Source organism: Macrobrachium rosenbergii, chromosome 56 (assembly GCF_040412425.1).
Source record: "Macrobrachium rosenbergii isolate ZJJX-2024 chromosome 56, ASM4041242v1, whole genome shotgun sequence".
Classification (NCBI taxonomy): Eukaryota; Metazoa; Arthropoda; class Malacostraca; order Decapoda; family Palaemonidae; genus Macrobrachium; species Macrobrachium rosenbergii.
The window spans coordinates 24,370,929-24,396,909 of record NC_089796.1 but is presented as its reverse complement, the minus strand read 5'-3'; the positions used below and the strand labels follow the sequence as shown (position 1 = coordinate 24,396,909).

Below are 25,981 nucleotides of genomic sequence, written 5' to 3'. Positions count from 1 at the left end.
GGTAAAAGGGTCTGTGCATGGGATCAAGGTAAATATATTTATCGATACAGGCACCTCTATTGATTTGATGAATTATGAGTTGTTCTGATCGATGTTTTCCGATCATTCTTTGAGACTCAATAAGAGACATACAGTATGTGATGTTCAGAACAAAATAGGTTATGATTTGGGATATGTAGATGTGGTTTATCTCTTGGGGTAGAACTTTTACAGAACTATTTCTGGTTATACGAGGGGCTGCTTTGGGGAATACATTGTTACTGGGTCATCCAGTGTGTCAGAGATGAAAAATCTTGGTTCATACTGGGGTATGTGGTATAACTGTGGGAGTACCTGGTGTGTTTGTGCCTTATGAGGGGGATGGATGTGAGTGTAGTGGATGATGATAGTGGATCGGGTGTACATGAGAATTTGCGGGTGGATGCTGAACATGTGTCAGTGGGTAGAAGTGTTATATGGGGTTTTGTCAGACGCAGATGTGGTTCTTGGTCCTGGTATGGTTGCTGTGGTGAAAGTTCAAGTGAAAAGGTGCATAAATCCAGACAGGTGTGTGTGGATGAGTGTAGCGAAAAGCTGAAGGTTGTAGCGTGTACGAGTTCTATAAACAAGGTATCGAGTTCAGGGGATACTAGGGTGGGTTGCTAAACTATAATGATTCAGTTCACAATTATCAGAAGGGTACTTATGCAATCAACTTTGTTGACTGGGCCGATGAAGATAATTCAGATGCTATTTTTGGGGATTTTTGTAGTTTTTCAGAAGCAGATTTACAGGCTAGGAGGCAGGTTTTTAGGGATCATTTAGCCAATTCTGATTATAAAGAATATGTTGAGGGTGTGGAAGGTGTTCTGGCTGAGTTTGCGGACATAGTCGCAATGAAAGGGGATAAGTTAGGGTTAATAAATGTGTTAGAACACAAGGTTCAGTTGGAGGACAAGACTAAGCCTATTTTTGTTCCTTCATATAGGATTCCTTTTAAGATTAGAGAACAGGTAGAGCAAGAGGTTAATAAGTGGGAGGAAGAAGGCATTGTTAGGCCCAGTTCCTCACCTTTTAATTTCCTGTTGTTGGCAGTGCCTAAGAAGGATGGTGCAGCCCGAGTTTGTGTGGACTTTAGGAAGTTGGAAGAGAAAACCATTCGTGACCGCTACCCTGTGGCGTGTTTGCCAGATTTATTTTGTTGAGATTGGGGGTAAGATTGGGTGCAAGTACCGCTTAGCGAGGAGAGTCGAGAGTACACAGCTTTCTCTTTGCTGAAGGGCATTGTGAGTTCAAGCGGATTCCGTTTGGTTTATCGGGTATTCCTATGACATTTACTAGGCTAATGAATACAGTTTTGCATGGCTTGTTAGGGAAATGTGTACTTCTATACATGAATGACATATTAGTTGCCGCAGATTCAGTAGAGGAACATTTAGAGGTTCTTAGGGAGGTTTTTAGGAGACTTAGGTTAGCGGGTTTGAAGATAAAGTTAGTTAAATGTAATTTTCTGAAGAGGCAGATAGTATATTTGGGTCATGTCATTTCTAGGGAGGGTGTTTAAAGTGAATGATGATAAAGTAAGGGCAATTGTGGATTTTGCTACTCCCAATAATAAGAAACAGATTCGGTCATTCTTAGGCATGGCAGGATTTCTGTGCAGGTTTGTGAAGGGTTTTTCTATTCTAGCGTCTCCCTTGACAGATGTCCTGAGGGATGATGTGCAGTTTGTATGGGGAGATGGACAGCATTTAGCTTTTCAGAAGATTAAGGATGCCTTAGTGAATCCCCCAGTGTTGAAGTTTCCTGATTTGGAACGTCCTTTCACATTGGTAATGGACGTGAATTATGGTGGTTTAGGGGCATGCCTTATGCAGAAGTTCGATGGAAGACTCCATCCGATTGCAATTTACAGTAGGAAGTTTAACACATGGGGTAGTGATGAACGGTTATGGTCAGTAGTGGACAAAGAGGCCTTTGCCGCAGTGTCTAGTTTAGTTCATTTCTAGATGTTATTAATGGGCAATCAAGTAGAGGTTCTTACAGATAATAAGCCATTGTTGGATCTTTTCAGTAAGCCGTATCTTTCCCCTAAAAGGGCTAGGTGGTATCTGACAATCAAGGATTTTGATGCCAAGATTAGGTATATAGAGGGTTGACGTTTTTCTGATGCAGATGGTACAAATGTATGTTATGTATCTGGAGATTGCACAAATTGGGATATTAGTTTAGTAGAAGCTAAGCAGGATGAGGATGAGATTTTGGCAGACACAAAAGTGTTTCTTAGAGGGGAATTAGTTAGGAAGGGTTATAAGTTGCCTTTTACAGGGCTCGAATTAGAGGGTAATTTGTTAGTTAGGAAGATTGGATACAGACTGAGGAGTAGTGAGGATAAGTGTGATACGACACAAATAGTTGTTCCTAGGAGTTTAATGCCTATTGTTCTGGATATTGTTCACTGTAGGTCTGGCAGTCCACATTTGGGTATTGAGAAGACGTATCAGAATATACAGGGACAATTCTTTTGGAAGAATATGCTCATGTCAGTGGAAGACTTTGTGAGAGGTTGTTCAGTTTGTAATGCGTGTAGGCCATCGAGGGTCATTTGTTGTAAATTGGGGTCATTTCCTATTCCTAACAGGCCGTGGGCCAGGGTCCATATGGACCTGTTATCCAATTTCTGTGAATCTAGTTATGGCCATGGGCACCTGTTGGTGGGTGTTGATGAATTAACTAGGTTCATAGAGATTTTTCCGTTAAAGCATAAAACAGCGGAAAAGGTGGCAGTCGCATTCTTTAATGGATATATTTGTCGGTATGGGGTTCCTGAGATGCTGATTACAGATAGTGGAAGAGAATTTGTGGACAAGACGTTAGAGTGTCTTGCAGGTGTTATGGACATTGGGAAGGTCAGTATTATTCCCTATAGACCGGAAGCTAATGGTGTGAACGGGCAAATAGGAAGGTTATTGAAGCTCTCAGAATGACTGTAGGAGGGGCGGGGGAAATGATGTAAATTGAGATTGATACATTCCACAGGTGCAGCATGCCATTAATTCCATGGTTAGTGATGCCATTGGAATGTCTCCCAGTGAAGTGCTGTTTGGTTACCTAGTGCGGGGTGCATTCGATTTGTTACCTATTTCATTGGGAGATGATAATGTAAGGGCACTAGTTTCCACGGCAAAAGAGAGATATGCGTGTCATGCTAGGAATCTTGAAATGAAAACGTGGGATATGGTGGAGAGAAGCAATGTAAAGCTGGATAGAGTTGAGGTTGCTGTGGGAGATAGGGTTTTTGTGAAAATAAATGTCAGAAATCAGTTGAACTATAAACTAGGTCCTAAGTTGGAAGGTCCTTTTCTTGTTGTAGAAGTAAAGAAGGGGAATAGATTCATTGTTCTAGATAAGAATACAGGTGTGTCTCGGTTGACACATATATCTAAAATTAAAAAGACAGGTTAATGGGAATCTTATGAGTTAATTCCTGCGTTGTACTGTGTTTCTGATCATTTTTTTTTTGTTTTCTTTGTTTTCCCTCTTTTTCCCTTTGTTTGTTTTTTAATGGGTTTTAAAGGGCCGTGACTTGTAGTTTTTTTGAACTGGGGAGGACGTTGGTCCGTAGAGTTATACAAATCTTTAATTGTCCGAGTTCAGTTTTTTGCTCTTGTGTGTTGCAATACTTAGTTAAAATTAGGTGTAAAATACCATAGGGTTTTATCGATATATGGGTTTCTTTTTTTTTAGTTGTTTTTTTTTTCTTTCCCGTTTCGAGATCGGGTATCTTATAGGTTCTTTCTTTTGTTTTTGTTTGATATGCGGAAGTTTCGAATTCTCATGACTTTGGGAGTCGTGGCATGAGCTAATTCTGTAGTGAGCTTAAGCCCGGGGGTTATTATACAAGAATATTATGATGTGTAGTTGTCGTCTGACGCAATATCTTTGAGTATAGAGTTTCAGAATAAAGTTCTGTTGCTTAGGAATTTTTTTGGGGGGGGTGGGGCGGTGAGATGAATATCGAATGGAATCTTTCTGATCGGTTACGGATTTGGCAAATCGGTTAGGTTCAGGATAGGATTAGGAAGACTTTAACATGGCTTCCAAATTTACGTGTCTCGATTTTTCAGTTTTCTTCTAGAAGGAGTAAGGAGGGGCTGCGCCATTGGTAATTTTAGTCGTTATGATCATAGGAGCAGTCGCTAGTGTGTCAATCGCTAATTTGCTGAGAATTGAGCAGGTATCGGCAGTATTTGCTAACCAGGGTAAAACATTGATGACTTTACGAGATAGTTATGAGTAATTACGGTAAGGTTTTGGGACTTTAAGGACTTCTTTAAATGGGTTATTGGTCACAAGTTGATAGGATGGGGGGAGGTTTTGGATGTTACGGTAGCTTTGTCTTCCTGTCAAACTACCGTGTTAAATATTGAGAAAGAAGCGGAATACGTGTCATCGGAAATTCAAACTCAGGTTAAGGCAGTGTTTGCCGCTTTTAAGGGGGAATTTTGGGAGATATTTTTTCTCTCGGGTGTTTAGGATCGCCTTTAATGAATTCAGTATATCTGCATGGTTCTCTGGTAAAGGCAATTCTAAACACCAGAGAAAAAATATCTCGGTCGTTTAGAATCACCTTTAATGAATTCAGTATATCTGTATGGTTCTCAGGAGAAAAATTTTTAGAATCACCTTTAATGAATTCAGGGTAGGGAAGAATTCGTATGGGTAGTATCTTAAAGTTATTGTACCAGATAGGGGGTTGCTTGTGGAAGTCCCAGTTAGTAACTTGAAGTTATTTCATAGTTTTATCATATGACCTTTCCTTAGTGGTTTTAATGGTTCAGTAATAGTATGGCATAGTGAGGAGACTAGGTACCTTTTAGGTTGACTGTCGACATGACCAACTTACGTTATACTGCACTTCCTCGCAGCGGTGCCTTATCGAATGACTTCTTTGAGCCTCATCTGATACAAGTTAGATATGGGGGCTGTCTACGTTACGCCTGCAGGTTTCTATGCCTGCGCCTTCATGAGAGGATCCATGGTTTTTTGGAGAGATGTCGGGCAGGACGTCTACAATTCGCCATCTGTTTGGCAAAAAGGGATTCGTGGGCGCCACATTTAACATGGGCTTGTGCAGTCGTAAGCCGTTCGGGATAGTTGGAGCATCAAGAATGCAAGATGTGAAGTGATGCGTTCTACAATGAACTGTTTATTGGAATAACAATCGTGCATACGAGACAAGTAACATTTGTATCTAGTGCTTATGGTTTGCTTTGATTTTTGGAGCTGGCCCATACTGAACTTTCGTTACGGATATTTGTCGTACCTAGGTGGGGGCGCCCAGGGGTAGGTGGGCAGAGCTCCTAATAAGTCTTTTAGCGAACTGTGTGCTGGCCAGTGGAAAGGTATATCTGGTGCAGGTGGCATTTATGTTGACATTGGTGGTTTCAGCAGTTAGATACAGCAGGTATCTGACGTGTTTATTTGTGCCTTCTGATCACGGCCAAAATGCATGGAGACAATGTGACAGATTGATGGAAGCATTGTGATCCTTCGAACATTGATGGTGTCGTCACGCCTTCGGGGAGAGGTTATTATGAGTGCAAAGAATATATCTCTAATGTATATTTATCAAGGAACCATGCAATAGCTTATTCACTTGATTTGCGGTTGCGATTATCTTTGGAGTTAGTGTTAGTGAATAAGAACAGCCAATATGAGAAACGTTTATTTCAGTCATAGAATGTGAATATGATAAATTCATTAACACTTATATTTTTTCCAGACATTATGAATACCCAGTTTAAAGGTAAGTGAAATTCCTGTCTCCATTATGCATTTTTCGTTTTAAATGTCTTTTTTATTTATACACTACTTGTGGTTTTAATATATGCTATGTTTCTTTTAACAGGTGTGGGTTTGTCCTGTGAGGACGAATATTTTGGAGTGGTGTTCTTTTAACATACTCTATGACATTTATTTTTGTCTAGAGTAATCATGGCCTTTTTATTTTGTTTGGTGTCCAGGGTGTTAGTCACTTGTATTGGTTGGTCTAGAATCATTATTTCGATTGATTGTGAGTTTGAATTTCCTGTAGTTATGATTTCCATTTTTAGGGGGTGTGAGTCACTCGATTTCATGACCGTAGTTTTTGCTGAAATACTTTGCAATTAGATTTGCAAATAAAGTCTAGTTTTGTATCTTAAGGCTTTATTCAGTAGGCCTTTGTCTGAGGACAGGTACAGGTGAGAGGAGTTGACGAGAGAGAAAGAATATGTTGACCCAATGCTGGCCGTACTACAGAATACCAGGGATGTAAAAGATGATATGACGCTGTTCTTAAACAGATGCAGTAAGAGATTATACCCTACTGATCTTGTTCGGAGGCATAACATGTATATGTGTGTTTATTATTAGTGTATATATATATATATATATATATATATATATATATATATATATATATATGTGTTATATATATATGTGTGTGTGTGTATATGTATATATATATATATTTATATATATAATATCTGTAATGGTAACTACTAGTTTCATGAGTACTACTGAGATCCGTTCTGTTTCACTAACTGAGGATTAAAAGTTTTGCATAAACTTTGTATATATATATATATCGATATATATATATTATATATATATATACATACTATATGCATAAAACACACAGCTGGTATATTTATATAGTTATATATATATATATATATATATATATATATATATATATATATATATATATATATATATATGTCATTGAATCTTAGCGTAATGGTGACTTACCTATGGAGTTTTCTATGTACCTGAATGTTAGTCGGCTGTGATGGGTCCCACCCAAAGTATAGAATGGTAGTTGGCCAGTAATTTTAAAAGGCTTTGAACGATCACCCACAATTTGACCTTGAGTCGCTCGAAGGCTACGTCAATCAGTCTTGAATTCGCGTGTTGCAGCAGAGGTCAAACGTTTAAGTAAATCCATCTTTTTCGATGGCCGTTCTACTCCTTTTGTTTATTCTCTGTCATCTCATCTGCTTTTTATTCGACGGACTAGCACGTTGATGACGTCATAGACGAGATCGTCGCGTGATTGGTCTAAAATGCCTAAGCACGCGAGATGTGTTCAGATGTGTCATTGTTATCACCTTTCAATCCTGGGTCCCAATTAAGAGGCGTTAGTCCTGCTGATTTGTTAGGGAGATTTTTCAAAGACGCAGCTGACACAAAGAAAGAGAGCGAGAGAGAGAGAGAGAGAGAGAGAGAGATACGATATGGTTTCAGCGTCTTCAGAATGTGTGATACGAAGTCTGCCGTCACAGGTATCGTTAGATTCCAATAGCTGGTGATATAAAATTTTTTGTTACAGATGCTACTTGATTTCAGTAAGAGTCGATGGGAAATGTTACAGCAGATGCTATTAAATTTGAAAAAAAGTGACCAAATTAATGTAACAGTTGATAGTCTCTCAAAAGGTGGTGTGATATTTCAATCACAGATTCTGGAATCTCAATAAGGATTTTAAAAAATAGGATTATGAAAGTTATTTTAACTACAAAAATTTCTCAAAAAACTGCTGAAACAGGGTACCTGTAATGTGTTTGTGTGTGTGTTTGTATGTTTGCGCGCACGCGCTTGCGTTTGCATTTGCTTGTGAGTGTTCTCTTTCCCTTTCGGTCTCTCTCAGTCGACCAATATATAGTTTTTGTTTTAATAACTTTTGCAGCGAGTTCCAGCCTGGTATCCATTTTGTTTTTCGCCATATTTCACGGGTTTCCCTCCTCGTGGTTATTTAACAATTGCCAATACAACGTTATGGTTGTATTTTCTCCGATACAAACGGACTCCCCAATATTGGGCAAATATTTTCAAACATCTAAACATTTCCCCTGGAAAACCCGAGGCTCGGGAAGACCCACAAAGCTGCGGGTCAAGTTTTGACTTCTAATGTCCAGCCCATTGCTTGCTTTCGATACTCCGATATTAAGCTCATGAAAATATGTAGAAGCAAGGGAGGAGAGAGAGAGAGAGAGAGAGAGAGAGAGAGAGAGAGAGAGAGAGAGAGAGAGAGAGAGATGAAAACTAGAAAGGAGAGAGAGAGAGAGAGAGAGAGAGAGAGAGATGGAAACTAGAAAACGAACACAAATAAGGAGAGAAACTTAGTAACACAAATGGCACAGAAAAGGAGAGAGAGAGAGAGAGAGAGAGAGAGAGATTAGGCTTCACACCTCAGAACTTATCCAAAATCGCTACAGCACTCTTCCAGGAAACACCTTTTAATGAGCAAATAGCTCCCGTAGAGCATACGTCCCCCAAGTGTCAAACCACTATAAGATCATGCTTTCATCGACCAGAAACGCTGGTTGTGGGTATGCAAACGAAACCTCATAGGTTAACAAGAGGGGACGTACCCACCAAGTACTTTCCTTGCAGTAGTTTTATTTTTCTGTAAATGAAAACTGTTGATATGGCTATTTGTCTGTCCGTCCGCGCTTCTTCTGTCCGCCCTCAGATCTTAAAAACTACCGAGGCTAGTGGGCTGCAAATTGGTATGTTGATCATCCACTCTCCAATCTTCAAACGTACCAAATTGTAGCACTCTAGCCTGAGTAGTTTTTATTTTATTTAATGTTAAAGTTACCCCCATGATCGTGCGTCTGGCACCGCTATAGGTGCCAACAACCCAGGCCACCACCGAGCAGTGGCTGAAAGTTTCATGAGCCGCGGCTGAGGTTTAGTCATGGGCCGTGGCTAAGAGTTTCATACAGCATTATACGCTTTACAGAAAACTCGATTGCGCAGAAGAAATTTCGGCGTATTTCTTACTTATTTAAATTTAGTTACCATTATCTTTGGTATTAGTGGATGGGGGACCACCTCAAAAAAGTTGCACTCCTATCTCTTCCTCAACCTGATCACGTGTTGCTAGTCATGAGGACACCCTGTGGAAGTTCTCTCTTTTAAATCCTCAGACAGATCTAACAAAAAATGATTGTTAAAATGGGGGCTTTAAGATTTAATTTCTATCCAGTCCACCTCACTAGGAATTTTATGCGATCATTGTGGTGACGGTTCCTTCGAACGTTATTCTCGACTCATCGACCTGATTGATTATTATTAGACTGAAGTAAACACTGTATCAAAGCTAGTATCGAATGGCTACACTGCAAGGGTACATCATTAGCCAACCATACCTCATCTTTGAGGCAGTGTCCAACCTTATCTGTTTGTTTAGACGGGGTTTTTGGGCGGGAGCGGGAGAGGACTTCCTTTACACACACACACACACACACACACACACACACACGGCTTAAACTGTTATAACTTGGTCAGCGACGTTGTTTTCTATGGATGGTTGATTGCATTTGGTTGTTTTATTACGGGTTGCAGATTTAGCAAAGGATGGAGGAAAGTTAGAAAAAACCTTTATGCAACTATGACCCACTTTCTTTTGGTTTCCTGTGCTGAAGTGTGACCTTTTGTCACTTGCTCCGGGATCCCAAACTCCGTTTCAAGATACTAGACATTGATTTTAGGTGCTCAACCTTGGTGTTTAATGTTCCAGCGGATTTGGTGTTCAGTGTTGGTTACCTGTACAAGCAGTAACCAAACCCTACAGTTCTTTACTTCACTTGAACAGCTGTTATGATAATCCGGGATGATATGGGAAGCTGCCTTCGAAATTCAGAATACTTGATCATTTTAGCGCTTTGTCTTTTAAAGAAACATGTTCAAATGTAGTGATCAAATTTTTGTTGTCTTCTTGGGCGCCACTATGGCCCATTGCGTATGAACCAGACTTCAATATCTTCTGCAGTTTTATGGTGTAAAGGAAATTATTATTATTATTATTATTTTTTTGGGGGTGGGCGGTCTGTCTTGAGTCATCTATTCGACTGGGTGGTTTCATAGTGTGTGGGGTTCCGGGTTGCATGCTTCCTTCTTAGGGAGTCCATCACTTTTTCTCACCATGTGTGCTGTTCCTAATAGCACACTCCTCTGCATGAGTCCTGGAGTTACTTCGGCATCACTTTTGCAGGTTCCTTTTCAGGGATCTGATGGGATCGTGCTAGTGTTCCTATGATTATGGGCACAATTTCCACTGGCATATCCATACCTTCTTATTTCTATTTTCAGGTCTTGATACTTCTCAGTTTTTCTCTTTCTTTCTCCTCACGCTGGTGTCCCATGGTATTGGAACATCAGCCAGTGATACTTTCTCCTTGATTTTGTAAATCAGCGTTAAGTCTGGTCTGTTGGTACATATCACCCTATCTGTTCTGATACCATAGTCCCAGAGGATCTTTGCCTGATCGTTTTCTGTCACTCCCTCAGGTTGGTTTTCGTGTCACTTATTACTGCAAGCTAGCTGGTGTTTCTTGCACAGGCTCCAGTGGAGGGGTTTTGCTACTGAATCATGCTTCTTTTTGTACTGGTTCCATGCAAGCGATGGACATTCGCTTGCTATGTGGTTTGCGGTCTCGTCTTTCATATTGCACTCCTGCATATGGGTGAGATGTTATTTCCATCTATTGTTCTTTGACATATCTGGTTCTTAGGCCTGGATCTTGTGCCGCTGCAGTATTCCTTCTGTTTCCCTTCTGAGTTCTTCCCTCTGTAGCCATTGCCATGTTTCATTGCTGGCCAGTTCTTGAGTCTGCCTCATGTACTTGTCCGTGCATTGGTTTGCTGTGCCATTACTCTGTTCTGTTTTTTCATTCTCCTTTCTCTGTATTGTCTGGGTCTTCGTCAACTTTTATCAATCCTTCTTCCCATGCATTCTGCCAGCCTCGTCTTCACTGGTTTCAGATACTGCCCCAGTGCTCTGCTCTCGATGTTGACGCAGTTCCGCTGCTAGCAACCCTCTGCCTTCCTTTCGTGTTATGTATAGTCTGTCTGCATTTGCTCTTGGGTGTAGTGCTTGGTGTATTGTCATGTTTTTTCCAGTTGTCTGGTCTGTGCTGCTGAGCTCAGCCTTCGTCCTCCTACTCCTGCGCTGTATCAGTGCAAGGTACTGCCTTTGTTTATGGCTTTCGTCATGTTTCCACTTTCCTGCCTTGAGTTTTGATGAGTATCGCCTTAAGTCTCTGCATATATTCTTTCCTGATCGTGTCTTTCATCTCTGTATTTTATATCCTCTCCTATTATTCCCAGGTATTTGTATTCCCGTCTGGTAGCTTTATCCTTGCAGTCCTTGTCACTTTGCCTTTTTGTATGTTGACCAAGGCGCATTTTTCTCTAACAAACTCCATCCTGATGTCCTCAGATACAATCCTTACAGTCTGGATTAGGGTATCTCCTTGATGCTCTTACCATATAGCTTGATGTCGTCCACGAACATCAGATGGTTAATTTTGTTGCCTCCTTTCTTGAGTTGGTACCCAGCATCCATCTTCTACAGTACTTTTGTCATGGGAATCATGGCTACTACGAAGAGTAGTGGGGACAGTGAGTCGTCTTGAAAGATCCCTCTCCTGATGTTAACCTCTGATAGTCGTATCCCAGAGCTTGTAAGTATTGTATTCCAGTTGCGCATTGTACTTTTTAGGAAGCTGATGGTGTTTTCCTCTGCCCCATATATTTTCAGGCATTCTATTAGCCACGTGTGCAGTATCATGTCGAAGGCTTGCTTGTGGTCAATCCATGCCATGCTCAGGTTGGGTTTTCTTCTCTTACTATTCCTCATTACCACTTTGTCTATCAGGAGCTGGTCTTTTGTGCCCCTGCAGTTCCTTCTGCAGCCTTTATGTTTGTGGGGGATGGTGTTCGTGTCCTCTGGGTAGTTGTATAGCCTTTCAACTGATAAGACCTTTTTATTATTATTACCGAAACTTTAATGCATGGTATCATAGTTTTGTGATCACAAGAACTGGAATGAGATTTTAAAAGAAACCCGATATGAAGTAGCATGAACTCAATTACAGAGGGAAGATTTCTTCTACTCAAACAATGCTTATAATTTAGAATGAAGTATATGAAAACTAACTCATTTAGTTCAGTCAGAAATTACAATAGCAGTTGAATAAGCTTGATGAATACGAGAGGAATGCAAAAGTCTTTTTTGAACTCTTGCACGAATTTTCCCATCAGTTTTCATATTGATTACAGAAACTTGACGTCTCTTAGGTACCAGCGTTTTGGGAAGTGAGATTAGTGAGGACGGAGCCTGAATAAAATTTCATAGGTATTAAAATGCTTCTTTAAAACGAACCATTCTTCATAGCCTCAGTCAAAGACATTCAGAAGCTAACTGAGTCAAAAACATTCACCTCGTAGGGGGTAGGCCTGTCAATGCACCTCATGCAGTGCTCTGTAGGCATTACTTAAGGTTCTGTGCAGTGTCCCTTCGGCCTCTAGCTGTAGCCCATTACATTCCTTTTACTGAACCTCCATTCATATTCTCTTGTATCTTGCTAACCACCTCCCCTAACAATTTGTTACACCTTTCAAACCTTGCTACTGTCAATTTCCCTTTTAGCGCTGAATGGCCACTTAGGTCCCAGCGCTTGCCCTTTGGCCTAAATTCTATATTCTATTCTATTCTGTTAAAACACATTCAGTCAAAACTGAATTCTTGTTTTGAGTTGACAAAAGTATTGAAGGATTTGCTGAGAGCTTTGGTAATGAATCAGAATCAGTTATCGAAAGCTCTCCATAAATGTTTCAACGTATTTGGGGAACGGAGACATTATTGTTTTCATTCTTCAGTTGAATATAGCTTTTCTAAAATAGTAATAGGAAATTTTTAGGGTGGTTCTAAATGAAATGATGTATAATTAGTTATTTCTTGAATTAATTATAATGTTTTCAACCAGACGCAATACTTTTTTTTATTAATAGAAATGAACACTGGAAACATTGAAAAGAAATAGAATCAACAGACAGTTACAAAAAAATTTGCGAGAACACCAGCACAGACTCAGTACAACCCAGTGTGGTAAACTCAGTTCATAAGGGATTACCACGATTACCTGGCCCGGTTCATGTATAACAGTACACAAATACCAGAGAGAGAGAGAGAGAGAGAGAGAATCAAAAGCATCACCATATCTATCCTTTTCATTCTTTTGGAAGTCGTGAAAAAAGACGATGCACGAGGCTTTTAAAGTATTCAGATTCCTCTTGTCTTGGTTGGAAGTTACAGACAGACTGACCTGGTCTTAAGGAAGGAATAGATTCTCTTAACCCACGCCAGACTCCTCAAGGCTTATCCCTCCGTGGTTGGCATAAAGGAACGTAGCCCTCCGTGACCATGGCCACCTGCATCCCTCATGTTCCGAAGTGGCGAAATTAACTTGCACGGAGCTTTCTCCCCGCAAGCACATGGAGTCTCTCGCACGCCAGGAGAAGGGGGAGGGAGGTCACCTGGAACACGATGCGCATTCAGGAGGACTGAGGTGTCGGGGGAGAAGGGGATGGGGAGGAGGAGGAGGAGGAGGAGGAACCTGTGGTGGAGGAGGAAGATGAAGCGAAGAAAGGAAGACGGAGAGAAGATTAAACTAGAATACGACGAGAAGGAGAAGGAACAGAAAGGAGGACAGGTTGAAGAAATGGAAAGTAGAGATAAATGAAGGGCGGGGTGGGGAGGAGAGAAGATGAGGGCATAGGGGTAAGGAGGATAGAGAGCATTACGGGAAGGAGGAGGGCAGATGATTAGGAGTCGGGAAACAGAGGAGGAGAAGGAAAGTATATGACTGGGGCGTTTTGAGAAGAAGGAAGAGCAGGAACTTGAATTGAGGAGATATATATATATATATATATATATATATATATATATATATATATATATATATATATATATATATATATATATATATATATATATATATATATATATATATTGTTATGGGAGCTTGGCTGATGAGTTTATTACTCGATTAACGTAATTTATAAGGCCCTGAGTGCCAAGGACACACGTAACCTGTCAATTGAAGCTACAAATTAACATCAAAGACAGATGATTATTAATTGAATAAGGTCGCCAGTCGAGAGGAAACTCGACACAAAGAATATGCAGTTAGCTAAGAAATTACTTGAACAATCGCCCAGCTTCGGACGCAGTCAATTTTCTCTTCGCTTCAGTAATGTTTTTTAACACAACGGTTCATATCATATGCAGTTAGCACTGGTAAAAGACTATCCTCTCTGAACAATGGGATTGAGACACAAGGCTGCCTAAATGCTGTAAATTACTTATTTAACCTTCCCTAATTCCTAGTTACTTCACGGGAATAGTTGAATGTCGTTAAACAATATAAATTATTCTTAATCTAGACTTCATAAAAGCAAATTGTTATCTGGTTTATCTAGATGGTGGTGAAGGGGAAACAAAGGAACTGGAAATACAGAAAGAGATACTAGTAAATCGATGAAGTTTTGAAGAAAATTTCCAGACTTACCGTTATACAAAGGTTGCTGCGCATCAACGGACGATCGGAAGTTCTGGGATTAATTCGCCACTTCACTTTAGTAAAATAAGACGGAAAGACAAAGGGACGAAGAGCTGGACGCACAGACGTGCGTTCTTTCTGTGCTTTCTTCACGGGTGATTCTTTTTCTCTCCGACCTCTCTGGGTCACACACAGGGTAGCGTGTCTTTATGCCCTCAGGGTCTGAAATTTTGTCAAAACATTCACCGAACATAGTACAGGAAAAAATAGCTTAAGACCACCCTCAATAGAGGTTACTTGTGGAAACTTTTCCCATGGGTTTAGGCTCCTAATGTTACTAGTTCTGCTATGCTACGGACGGTAATTTTTTTTTAAATGCCCCACGCTAACGCGGCCGATACAGCCGCCTTCCCTGCTAGGACAAAGACGTCTCCCTGTCTTTGTTCAAAAGAAGAATTGTATTTTCTAGAAACATTTCGTCAAAAATAGGAGAAGCATAGAGGGCGAATAGCAGAATATTTACAAGATATACTTAATATATATATATATATATATATATATATATATATATATATATATATATATGAGTGTTGTATATGTGTGTGTGTGTGTGTGTGTGTGTGTGTGTGTGTGTGTGTATGCTAAAGTTTTAATGGCTCTCTGGGCCTCATTGTTCCTCATTGCCATTCTCTTTTATGTCACTGCTTTGCCCAATTTCAACCTAAGCCACGCGTACCAGTTTACAGTTTAAGTTGCAGGTAAAGTCACAGGAAACTTTTAAACAGTAAAGAAATATTTAAAAAAAAAAGCGCAAACTGTAATCAGTTGTGTGCTTAGAACGAGAGAGAGAGAGAGAGAGAGAGAGAGAGAGAGAGAGAGAGAGAGAGAGAGAGAGAAATAGTCTTACACGCCTTACTTTGAACAAAATGTCGTGATTATAGATTGCCAGAGGTGAAGAAGAGTATAAAAAAGCACAAGATAGAATCAATAGCAGAGAGAGAGAGAGAGAGAGAGAGAGAGAGAGAGAGAGAGAGAGAGAGAGAGAGAGAGAGAGAGAGAGAGCAGGGCAAACGGAATGCCAGTTAATCTTAACCAGATTATTCGAATAAGCTCCGGTAGCTTATTCACTAAGGAGGTAACAACACTGCTCCACTTCCATTCGAGCGGCAATGGTTTACATCGAGTCCTTAATGCCAAAAAGGTTAAGTGCATCCTATCATTTCAAGGCTCATTATTTTCATATATTTTCATAGGCAAGTCTTTTATACCTATTGGCTCTTCTTACTTGTAGCTTATGTCTTACACCTGGAATTTTCCTTTAGTTCCCCGAATATTCAATGCGTTTTCCACTCCTCAAGGTTTTTCCTCTAAGGTGGCACATGTCGAGGGTATAATGGAAAGAAGAGAAGCCGAGGGTAGACCAAGGAGGCGATTGGCAAACAACCTTTTGAGAGTCTACTGTACATAGGCTGGGTATTGGAGATCCACTTGAATGAACCGAGAAGACACCAGGGATGATCATTTGGAGGGCTTTGGTGTAAGCGAAGGTGGGTAACAGCAGCGAGGCATGTCAGGTTTGGGATCTCTTTCTCGATTAGAAAGCTCTGCTACGCTCACTCGCTGAAAATTCTCATTGTCTATTGATTGTAGTTTTTATTTCCGATTTCCTTCAGATTCAACATAATGATGGTGCTCTCCAGTACGTGATGAAGTTGGTAAAATTAACGGGTAAATACTGGTAATATTAGTGATGGTAATCTATGTAGCAAGAGTTTTTTTTTCCTTGGTTAGAAATAATGGTAAGAGAAACAGAAGATGTTAAGTATATGAAGGTTGAGAGAGAGAGAGAGAGAGAGAGAGAGAGAGAGAGAGAGAGAGATACCAGCGTAGATTAAACATTTATTGGAGAAGTGTTAGAAATACTTCGGATGAGTGTGGTCGCGGTCGGTTATTGACTTCTGTTTAGAGAGAGAGAGAGAGAGAGAGAGAGAGAGAGAGAGAGAGAGAGAGAGAGAGAGAGAGAGAGTTTACGCTTATAGAGAGAGCGAAAGTTTACTCTTAGAAGGATAGAGGCTTGTCACCCAATCTTATTCCTCCCTCCCGTTTCCCATATCCTACCCTCTTCACCTCATACCTTGAGACTCTTCACACTATAGTCTTCCTCTCCCTTCCCTTTACCCTCTCAGTCTACCCCCACCCTCTCGCCTACCCCTCTCCCACTCTCAGGGAGGGAGCCTAGGATGAACCCTCTGGAGAAAGCTTCCTTAGAAAAGTGAGTATAAATAGAAACCTGACTAAAGATACATTTAACAAGCTTCTTTTTAAGCTTCGCACGTAAAATGCTCATTATCCACATTAACAGCATCATACATCTACACAGAAGTCACTTCATTAGCACACCAAACAACCTTCAACGCACTGCGCCATTTATCTCATCGTTGCACACCCTTTCTGGATGTAAAGGCCCTTTCTTTCCAATACCGATTTTACTCATCTGTCTGTCACTCTGAGGGTCTTCCTCTTCTCACCACGGTATCGCTTTCCTTTCCTTCCACAAGACGACCAACCCAGCTCAGAATGCTGCGGTTCATTTTTTCCTCCAGTACTAACGTTTCTACTACTTGAATGTATTTCCACATTTCGTAGCCATTTAGTTCTTCCTACGGCGTTAATGTTTCACTTAGTTCCTCACAACTAGCACTCTGTTGGCCCCGCGTTCAATTCTCCGACCGGCCAATGAAGAATTAGAGGAATTTATTTCTGGTGATAGAAGTTCATTTCTCGCTATAATGTGGTTCGGATTCCACAATAAGCTGTAGGTCCCGTTGCTAGGTAACCAATTGGTTCTTAGCCACGTAAAATAAATCTAATCCTTCGGGCCAGCCCTAGAAGAGCTGGTAATCAGCTCAGTGGTCTGGTTAAACTGAGGTATACTTATTACTTATTAATGTTTCACTTTTTCTCACCTTATCTGTCGTCATACCATCATCCGTTATATTTACCCCCCAAGTACCTTTATAAATCAACCGCTTCTATGCTTCCTTCGTTTATATTAACATTCATTATTCCATCATCTTGGTTTCCATTTGCCCTCATAACCTTATTCTTGCTCATATCTGAGTGTCTTCATGCAAACACTTTCCAACACTTTCACTTGTTTTTGCAAATCTCCAAACAGCAACTATACCACGTCTTATAATACAACTTAGTACATTTATATTTTAAACGTTCCAAGACTTCTGGTATTATTCAATCCATAAAAGTATTAAAGTCTGGGGACACAACTCACCTTTGTCCCAGACCCACTTTAGGTTTTGCTTCCGTCACAAAAACTTTTAATTGTTCTGCTTTCATCTTAGAAAGCTTAAATTGTTCCAAACTATAGATCTTCTGCACCATACGTCCTCAGCACCCTCCACCATGCCTCTCTGTCCGTTAAATCGTAGACTTTCCATTTTAAAGATCCGGATCTTTCCTAGATAGTGACCCCCAAGGGTTTTCTGGGGTCGTTATCTAGGACTAATATTTCTTGGGGGTCATTATCTTATGATAATGTGCAGTCTTGTACCTAAACACGCCGCACTGGAGGACACATACCGGGTTACCACCCTTTTGGGGTCGCTGTCTAGGAAAGATCCAAAGATCATTGTGTGCAACACAGCTTTTTGTATTCACTTTCAAGCCTCATATACCTTTTGCATAACGGGCACTGGATTCATACGCCTTGCTTGAACCCGCGCTGTTTCTCCAGTATCTGTCATTGTTCCATGCTTCCATCCATATGGTTAATTTTTAAGAATTTTGATTCGTAAATATTGTAAATATAAGCTAGTAATACTCCCAGTGCAGTAGTTTTGGTCGATATATTGTATTGTTAAAATTAAACCTGCTACTAATGCAAAACTTCATCATATCAGTAGAGTAAATTTTACGAATATAATGCTCATTTTCTAATAATTGTTATGTATAACTATATCTGCTTTAAATTATTTAATGTAAAGAGCCAAAATGCACCTTACAAGGTCCTCATTTGGCAGTGTTGTATATGAAGTGCTGTAATCAAATGCAACTAATATGAACCTAGCAGGACGTCCAGGGTTTTCATTACAAGGGGAGATGATAACTAAAACCTTTATCGTTCTGTATAATCCAATTTTATCATTATCATATTTTTTTATATTTTTTTACATTTCAGGTGATGAAAACATCATCTTTATTTGTACAACTAAAGGAAGTATTAATAATCCTAAATTTAATTATATTTTTAATTAAATTTTGGTATGACAAAAACAAAGGGTATATTAGACTTAAGACGCACGACATTAATGAACATCAGTTCAATGACAGTTTTTCCTTTCATCTGTAATATGAAAATGACTAATTTCCAGTGTATTATTCGGTTTCATTACGAAACTCAGTGAGTTAAACTTACGAGAAGGTATTTTGGAGTATTGGCAATCTTATGCAATGAGGCTTTAACAAATTCTGCAGTTCAGAAATTGTCTTATATGCATGTTAAGTCGGAATGGTACACACACACACACACACACACACACACACACACACACACACACATATATATTATTATATATATATATATATATATATATATATATATATATATATGTAATTCTAATAAATACAATGCCCTCTTAATTCATACATTCTTGCTTTTGGATATGTTGTAACTACGAAGCCGATAGATCCAAGGAAGAAATTGAAGAGCCTGTGATGGCCGGCCGCGGAATGAACCCGAGCAGCACCTTAATCACAAGGAGGTCACGTTGCCAACCTGACTACTTAGCGGATAAAGTCTTACACCTCTCGTATATATATATACCTGTCGTTTCAGATATATTTATTAGAGCTGGAATAGACCCATCCTTACCATCGTAGCCATCCAAAAAAGCGCGAAGAATTAGCGAAGTTAAGAGGGCATTGTGGCTATTAGAATTACATATGTGTCTGGTAAAAGTGACCAGTAGATTCTGCATATATATATTTCAGCCTAAAAAGCAATAAAAACGATTGCCCACTTGGCTGCGATGGTGAGGATGGTCTATTCCAGCTCTAATAAATATATCTGAAAACGACAGGTATATATATGTACGAGAGGTGATAGACTTTATCCTTCTGTAGTCAGGTTGGCAACGTGACCTCCTTGTGATTAAGGTAACTCGGTTCGTTCCTTGGCCGGCCGTCACAGGCTCTTCAATTCTTCCTTTGATCTATCGGCTTCCGTAGTTACAAGCATATCCAAAAAGCGAAGAATTAGTGAAGTTAAGAGGGCATTGTGGCTATTAGAAATTACATATATGTGTCTGGTAAAAGTGACAGTAGATTCTGCATATATATATATATATATATATATATATATATATATATATATATATATATATATATATATAATAATATATATATATATATATGTATATATATATATATGTATATATATATATATATATATATATATATATATATATATATATATATATATATAATATATATATATATATATATATATATATATATATATATATATATATATATAATATATATATATATATATATATATATATATATATATATATATATATATATATATATATATATATATATATATATTATGATATCAAAATTACTACTAAAGTTTTTCATGATTTTATCTAAGTTCAGTCTAGGAATTTGTCTAAATTTAGAGCCACATTTAGAAATATGTATACGCTCAGTATCAATATTGCCAGTAACAACACCATTAAGATATATGTCTGTGCTTATAGCATTATTCCATTTAGAATAATATTTATCAAAGTAATTCATTCGCTAATTAGTATAATTAAAGACTGTTGAGCCGAGTGTTTGATAACATTCTTAAAAAATAATAAGAAAGGAGTTGTTAATTGGGAAACTACGAATATTAAATGATGTTCATTTAGTATTCGCTGGATATTTAAATGATCAGATCTGTGTGTTATTTCAGCAAGAAGAGAAGATTAAGCTGTTGATTTTTAAATGCTTATTTTAGTGGATCGATTATGAAATCGTTACTGTACTCAAATGTCAGTGTTTTGACGCAGTTAGTAAAGCTTCAGCTTTGCTCGCCTCTAGTCCCAGAAGTGTCCTCTTTACAGTATATATAATTAAAATTGATGTGCATTTAGTCAAAACTGCGTCACTAATATCTTGCATAAACTTATTAAAATTAGCAAACTTTTTTTTCACATTAGATTTCGTCTCTTATGGGACTGTTAATTATACTAGATTATGAGTAAAAGATAATGTATGCATTTTTAATAGAAATTTATTGGCTTTATCACCCAACCCATAAGAATAAACGTTATTATATTTAACATTAAAAACATTTCATTTGGACCTTCTTGTGCTAAGTATTTGATGCAAAGTATGTCATACTTAGTAAGTTTAATTTGCTTAAATGAATGTGTTTTAATGTGTTCAAATTCGTACCTATACTGCAAAAATCATCATCATATATTCTCTACACAAACGACTTTGGATGTTAATTCTAATCATATATGTAACCAAGGTTTTTCCCTTAACAGCTTTCCCTATAGAATATAAAATACCAGTCACTGCCATATTGTTTTATTTTTGCTAATTTTTTTGCAATGTCAGTACAGATTACGGTGTGTTATGTCCTCAGTATTTTTATGGAGAAATGATATACTGTGACAGAGAAATGAAAATAGATGCAAGTGCAGATTTTTGGAATAAGTTTGCAGGTAATACTATGCTATTGGGGCTGGTGAAAGGAAACTGTAAAAACTAGTAAGAGTTTTAGCGTGCTTAGGAGTAAATGTAATTAAGAGTAAGGTTTGAGGATAAATTAAAATAATGAAGGTGGAGAGAGATTGTTAATTTCGATGACGGGAGTAGTAAGAGTGTAAATAAAATAAAATGGATAATGGTAGGATGAGAGTAGAACATTGACATATTAGATGAAGGAAGACACGCAGAAGGGTGTGTGAAAAAGATTGGAAAGAGACTTTAATGGTCTGTAGAAGCATAGATGAGAATATATGAAGGAATTGTTGAACCAGCTCTCCTCTATGAAGTGAAGTGTGGATGTTGAAATGTAAGTGATAACAAAAAGGTTTAACCCGTTGAGATCAACTCTTCATGGAGTAATTGTGGCATAAGAAGAATTGAAACCGTGAGAAATGCAGAAGAAAGTGATAGAAAGGTTAGTGCCGTTCAAAGGATGAGTCAGTATTTTAAGATAGCTCGGATATGTGGAAAGAATGGAAGACCATAATATGTTGGTGAAAAGTGTACAATTCAGAAGTGTTCCTGGGCAGGAGAAGGCGCCCCAGGAACGGTTAGATAGATGTAGTTCAAGGGTTATTGAATAAGAAGGGCCTTAGTATCCAGTAAGTGCCAGAGTGCATGTGAGATAAAGATGGATAGTGGAGTGTGTGTGTGTGTGTGTGTAAGGGGTTCAACACTGCTGATGAGCCTTCTATGTAAATGAGTGAAGTGGCTGTTCTTGCTGGAGGTTTTACTGCACAGGATGTTCATCCAGGATTCAGCCATTAAAATAGGAACGTGGTAGTGTTCATCGAGTCGTTTTTCTGAGAGCAGCTGTATGCACATAAGCGATATATATATATATATATATATATATATATATATATATATATATATATATATATAAAATGTGTGTGCATGCGTGCGTTTCGTACGTGTAATGTGTTCCATTGATTGAAGAGTTCAGTATGTGATTGCAGATCCAAATTCGCCCCATGCAAGTCATGATTGCTACATAAAGTATGAGCTTAATGATCCTTTCTATTGGAAATTGTATGGAGGTTCATTAGGTAATTGCCTCATTCGGGATGGCCTGTTTTCCAGTAGAGAATATTTATCGAGAAAAATTATTTGATGGGTGGTGTCCATGATATTACCACTACAGCTACTACTACTGCTGGTGCCGATGCTACTTTTGGAAAATCGTCACTCACAGAAGAGCTATATTTATATACTAAGAGCAGCAGTTTGTAAAGGCAGTCCCATGCTGCTTCTGGTAGATTAACAATATTAACAATGATTATAGTGCTATGATAATAACTACTGTACAACAATAACAGTATCTGGGCCGTTTCAATGCCGAATAGCACCTACACTTGACACTGATATATATAATGTATATATATATATATACTATATATATATATATATATATATATATATATATATAATATATATATATATATTTATATATAATATATATATATATGTGTATGTGTGTGTGTGTGTGTGTCATATTTCTGCTTCCGTTAACATAAACGGAGAATTGTGTTGTTATCTTTAAGAAAAAATGTTGATTGTTTTGTCTAATTCCAGCCCCTGTTGAGAAGTATTGCCTTGTCTCTTATTAAGAGTAAACATTACGACAGCTTTCTCAAGAATTTCTCGCGTACTTAACCATACAAGTTATATATGTTGTTTATCCGTCTTAGTTTTAAATTAAATTGTTTTTATAATCCGACTGTAGACTTATTCAGTGAAAATTTAAGACGCGGTTCTTTTTAAAGAAAGTTTTTAGGTCCGTTCAGTGACTTTTAAAAAGTAACCGAAATGAGTTATTCATCCCAGCTCTGCAACACAGCAGTGTCCTCCTTAGTTACAGGGAACGTTACTATGCCGTCGCTAAGATGTTATTCTTTCTAGAAATTCGGCTTTGGATTACCACATTAAAAAAAAGATACGTTTCTATTGCATATATCGTTTTGTAAGAATTGAACACGATGTTCACCATTCGTATAGGACGTTTTAGTAAAATGTGTATATGTCTATTAATGTAGGGTTGTATTTTTGTGTGTCTGTATACACTGTTTGAGTGTCTAGTCTATGTATATTTATGTATAGATTTCATATACTTGTATGTTATGTAAATTTAAATGTTTGTATGCTCATCTAATTTTATGAGTATGTTAGTGTGATTGTAATAATAATAATAATAATAATAATAATAATAATAATAATAATAATAATGGATCCAGTGGGTGAAACTTCCTGATATTACACGTGTTGACGTATAAACTTAGTTATAAAATAACGCTCTTAGCCTGTGACAGCTCTTGCTATCATCTTGGGAGGATCCTTGAGGTAGGATTTTCAGTCCGGTGACCTCCTGTTTATGTAGTCCTTGATCGCGTCCTCGGCCCTCGCAAATCCTTTGCCTTGTTTCAATATGGAAATTTTCAGTTATCCTTCTCTCGCAGTCAGTAAGATCTAATGGCCTGTTTGACCTTTTGACCTGATCCAATAGGTTTTGGCTCTTTAGTGGTAATTTGTTGATCGGTTTCCATTCGCTTACTGTGAGCTTTTTGTGTCACTGCCTTTGCATATTAATTTATTCTTTGAAATTCACCCTTCGGTTTTTATCCTAACAATTTATAGTTAATAAAATGTAATTATTACAGTGTTCCTGGCTTGTTTGGTAATTGCTCTTACGTGTCCTTTTCTACGCAAATCCTTGAAATCTGGATTTCAAGGTTTCAACCAACCTTCCCCACATAGGAAAGGTCACTACCCTCCATACGGAATATGGACCCCCGGTCCTTTTCTTCTTTATTATCTAGGCTTTTGTTGCAGCATATTTCCTCCCTAACTGTACAATTAAAATCAGAGGTAAAATCATATTTATCATTGTTTCATTCTTTAGTGGTTGCTTTCGCTTCTACTTCATAGTTTTATTATACATCACATTTATCATTGTTTACTTCATTAATGGTTGCCTTCATTTCTATTTCATAAAGTAATTTTGTTATAACTTAACCCACTTGATTTCAGTTCTTTTATTCTCTACTACCAGTAGAATATTTCTTTCGCTTCTCTGTTCCCCCTTTCTAGGTATGCCAGTTTCATAAAACTGTCTTTTAGGCGTTTAATGTCTTCTATGTGATTTGGATTACATATCCAGCAAGATCGCAGAAATAAACCTACTATTACACCTAATACACTTTTCTTCAGGCTTTCTCTGTAGTGGCTTTTATATGTGTAAATGTATATAGGCTATATATATTTATATGTATAATATATATTGTTATGGTGGCCTCCTGCTCACTATAAATTATCAAAATTATTATGATCCCTGTAAATTTTCAGAGCCTTAGACCAGCCATAGGGTATCCCCTTTACACACATCTCGTGTAAAAATAAAATTTATATACAGTATATACCAGATCCAGGTTGTATGAATACCCTGATTTCTTATGAAAAAGGATTTATTCTTTCCTTAAACTCTTCTGATAGGCAGATTTTCAAAAAGAACCAATGACTTCAAAAAGGGCTGTTAAACCCACGAAGTCAGGATCCTCAACAAACACTGTACACTCAAAGAGGAATAAGAAAAACCGAACTTTACTAAAATAACAATATTTATTATTGAAATAAAGAAAATAAATGATGGTTGGGCTAGAAACCGCATTCAACTACAAAACCAAAACACAAGCATTCCCCATTCGCCTACGCTAACATGTATACCGACAGGAGGAGGGGAAAGTCACAGAGGAGAAAGAAAAAAAAAACAACAAACTCACGATGGCAAAAAAAAAAAAAACACAAACATACGACAGTAGAAGGCAAAGATAGAAAAAAAAACTTAATTCTAACACTCAAAATACCTTAACCTAACTTACAGTAATAACATCAGTCTTTATCTGAATCACTAATATATAAAATTAACACCGTAGAATATACTTGATGGTTCTGCCGATTACCATCAACAGCCCCAAAGCGTCTGTAATCGCAGACCGCATCAAACGTCAATGATCACCAGACCGCATCAAACGTCATGAGAAACCTTTAAGATGCGTATGCGCTTACCAGAGGTAAGTCCCCTACGATCATCACAGATCACAATGTTGATTTCGCCACCAACAATTCCCGTGTCCGTAGCACGACAGCGTCAACAGTCTCACAAAAATACCACTATCAATATATATACGCTTACCGAGGTAAGTCTCCCACGGACGCTGTAACGCTCCACAACAGCGAAAGAGGTTCGGAAAGCTGCAACAGAGGTGAACGCCGTGGTCAAAGCTTGCACCATAAGCGATGGCTGTACCCTCACGCGGCACAGGTCTCAAAGGGCAGACGCAGACGACGACTCGTTAATACCCACAGGAAACAGGAAGCAGCAAAGCTGAATCAAGCTGTGGCACTTTATGGACGTGCCGCAAAGCAAACGAAAGGGGCAGGCAACGGCAAGACTCAAAAAAAGCAGCAGACCTCTCGCTCGGACAACTGGGGCGAAACTCACTCGGGAGACGAAGATCCTACATACACCCCACCTCGCTGAATCACCCAACAACTCACAAATATGAAAAAATAAAGAAAATTATCCCACATTGGTGTGTTACCAGTAACAAGCGAAATACCCGGTGGTGGGGGAAAAAAAAAAACCAGCCCAAACCTTCATTTAACGGCAAAATGTAAACAAAAGTTAAAGTTTAAAAGTTACGTTACTGGGCTAAAAAAGGCATTAACTTTTTCATGATAATATATACATATAAATATATGTATATATATAATGTGTGTGTGTACATGTGTGTATACATATAAAGTGGTTTTTATTGTGCACA

General features: G+C 38.3%; 1 protein-coding gene across 1 annotated transcript; it reads left to right on the top strand.

The window, feature by feature from the left end:
- The first annotated feature begins 360 nt into the window (after positions 1-360).
- LOC136836129 (uncharacterized) lies at positions 361-25,698 on the top strand. Its single transcript, XM_067100121.1, has 6 exons — positions 361-494; positions 2,621-2,888; positions 3,019-3,141; positions 16,049-16,090; positions 16,562-16,647; positions 25,524-25,698. The coding sequence occupies exons 1-6, from the start codon at positions 361-363 to the stop codon at positions 25,696-25,698; spliced, it is 828 nt and encodes a 275-aa protein (XP_066956222.1).
- The last annotated feature ends 283 nt before the right edge of the window (positions 25,699-25,981 follow it).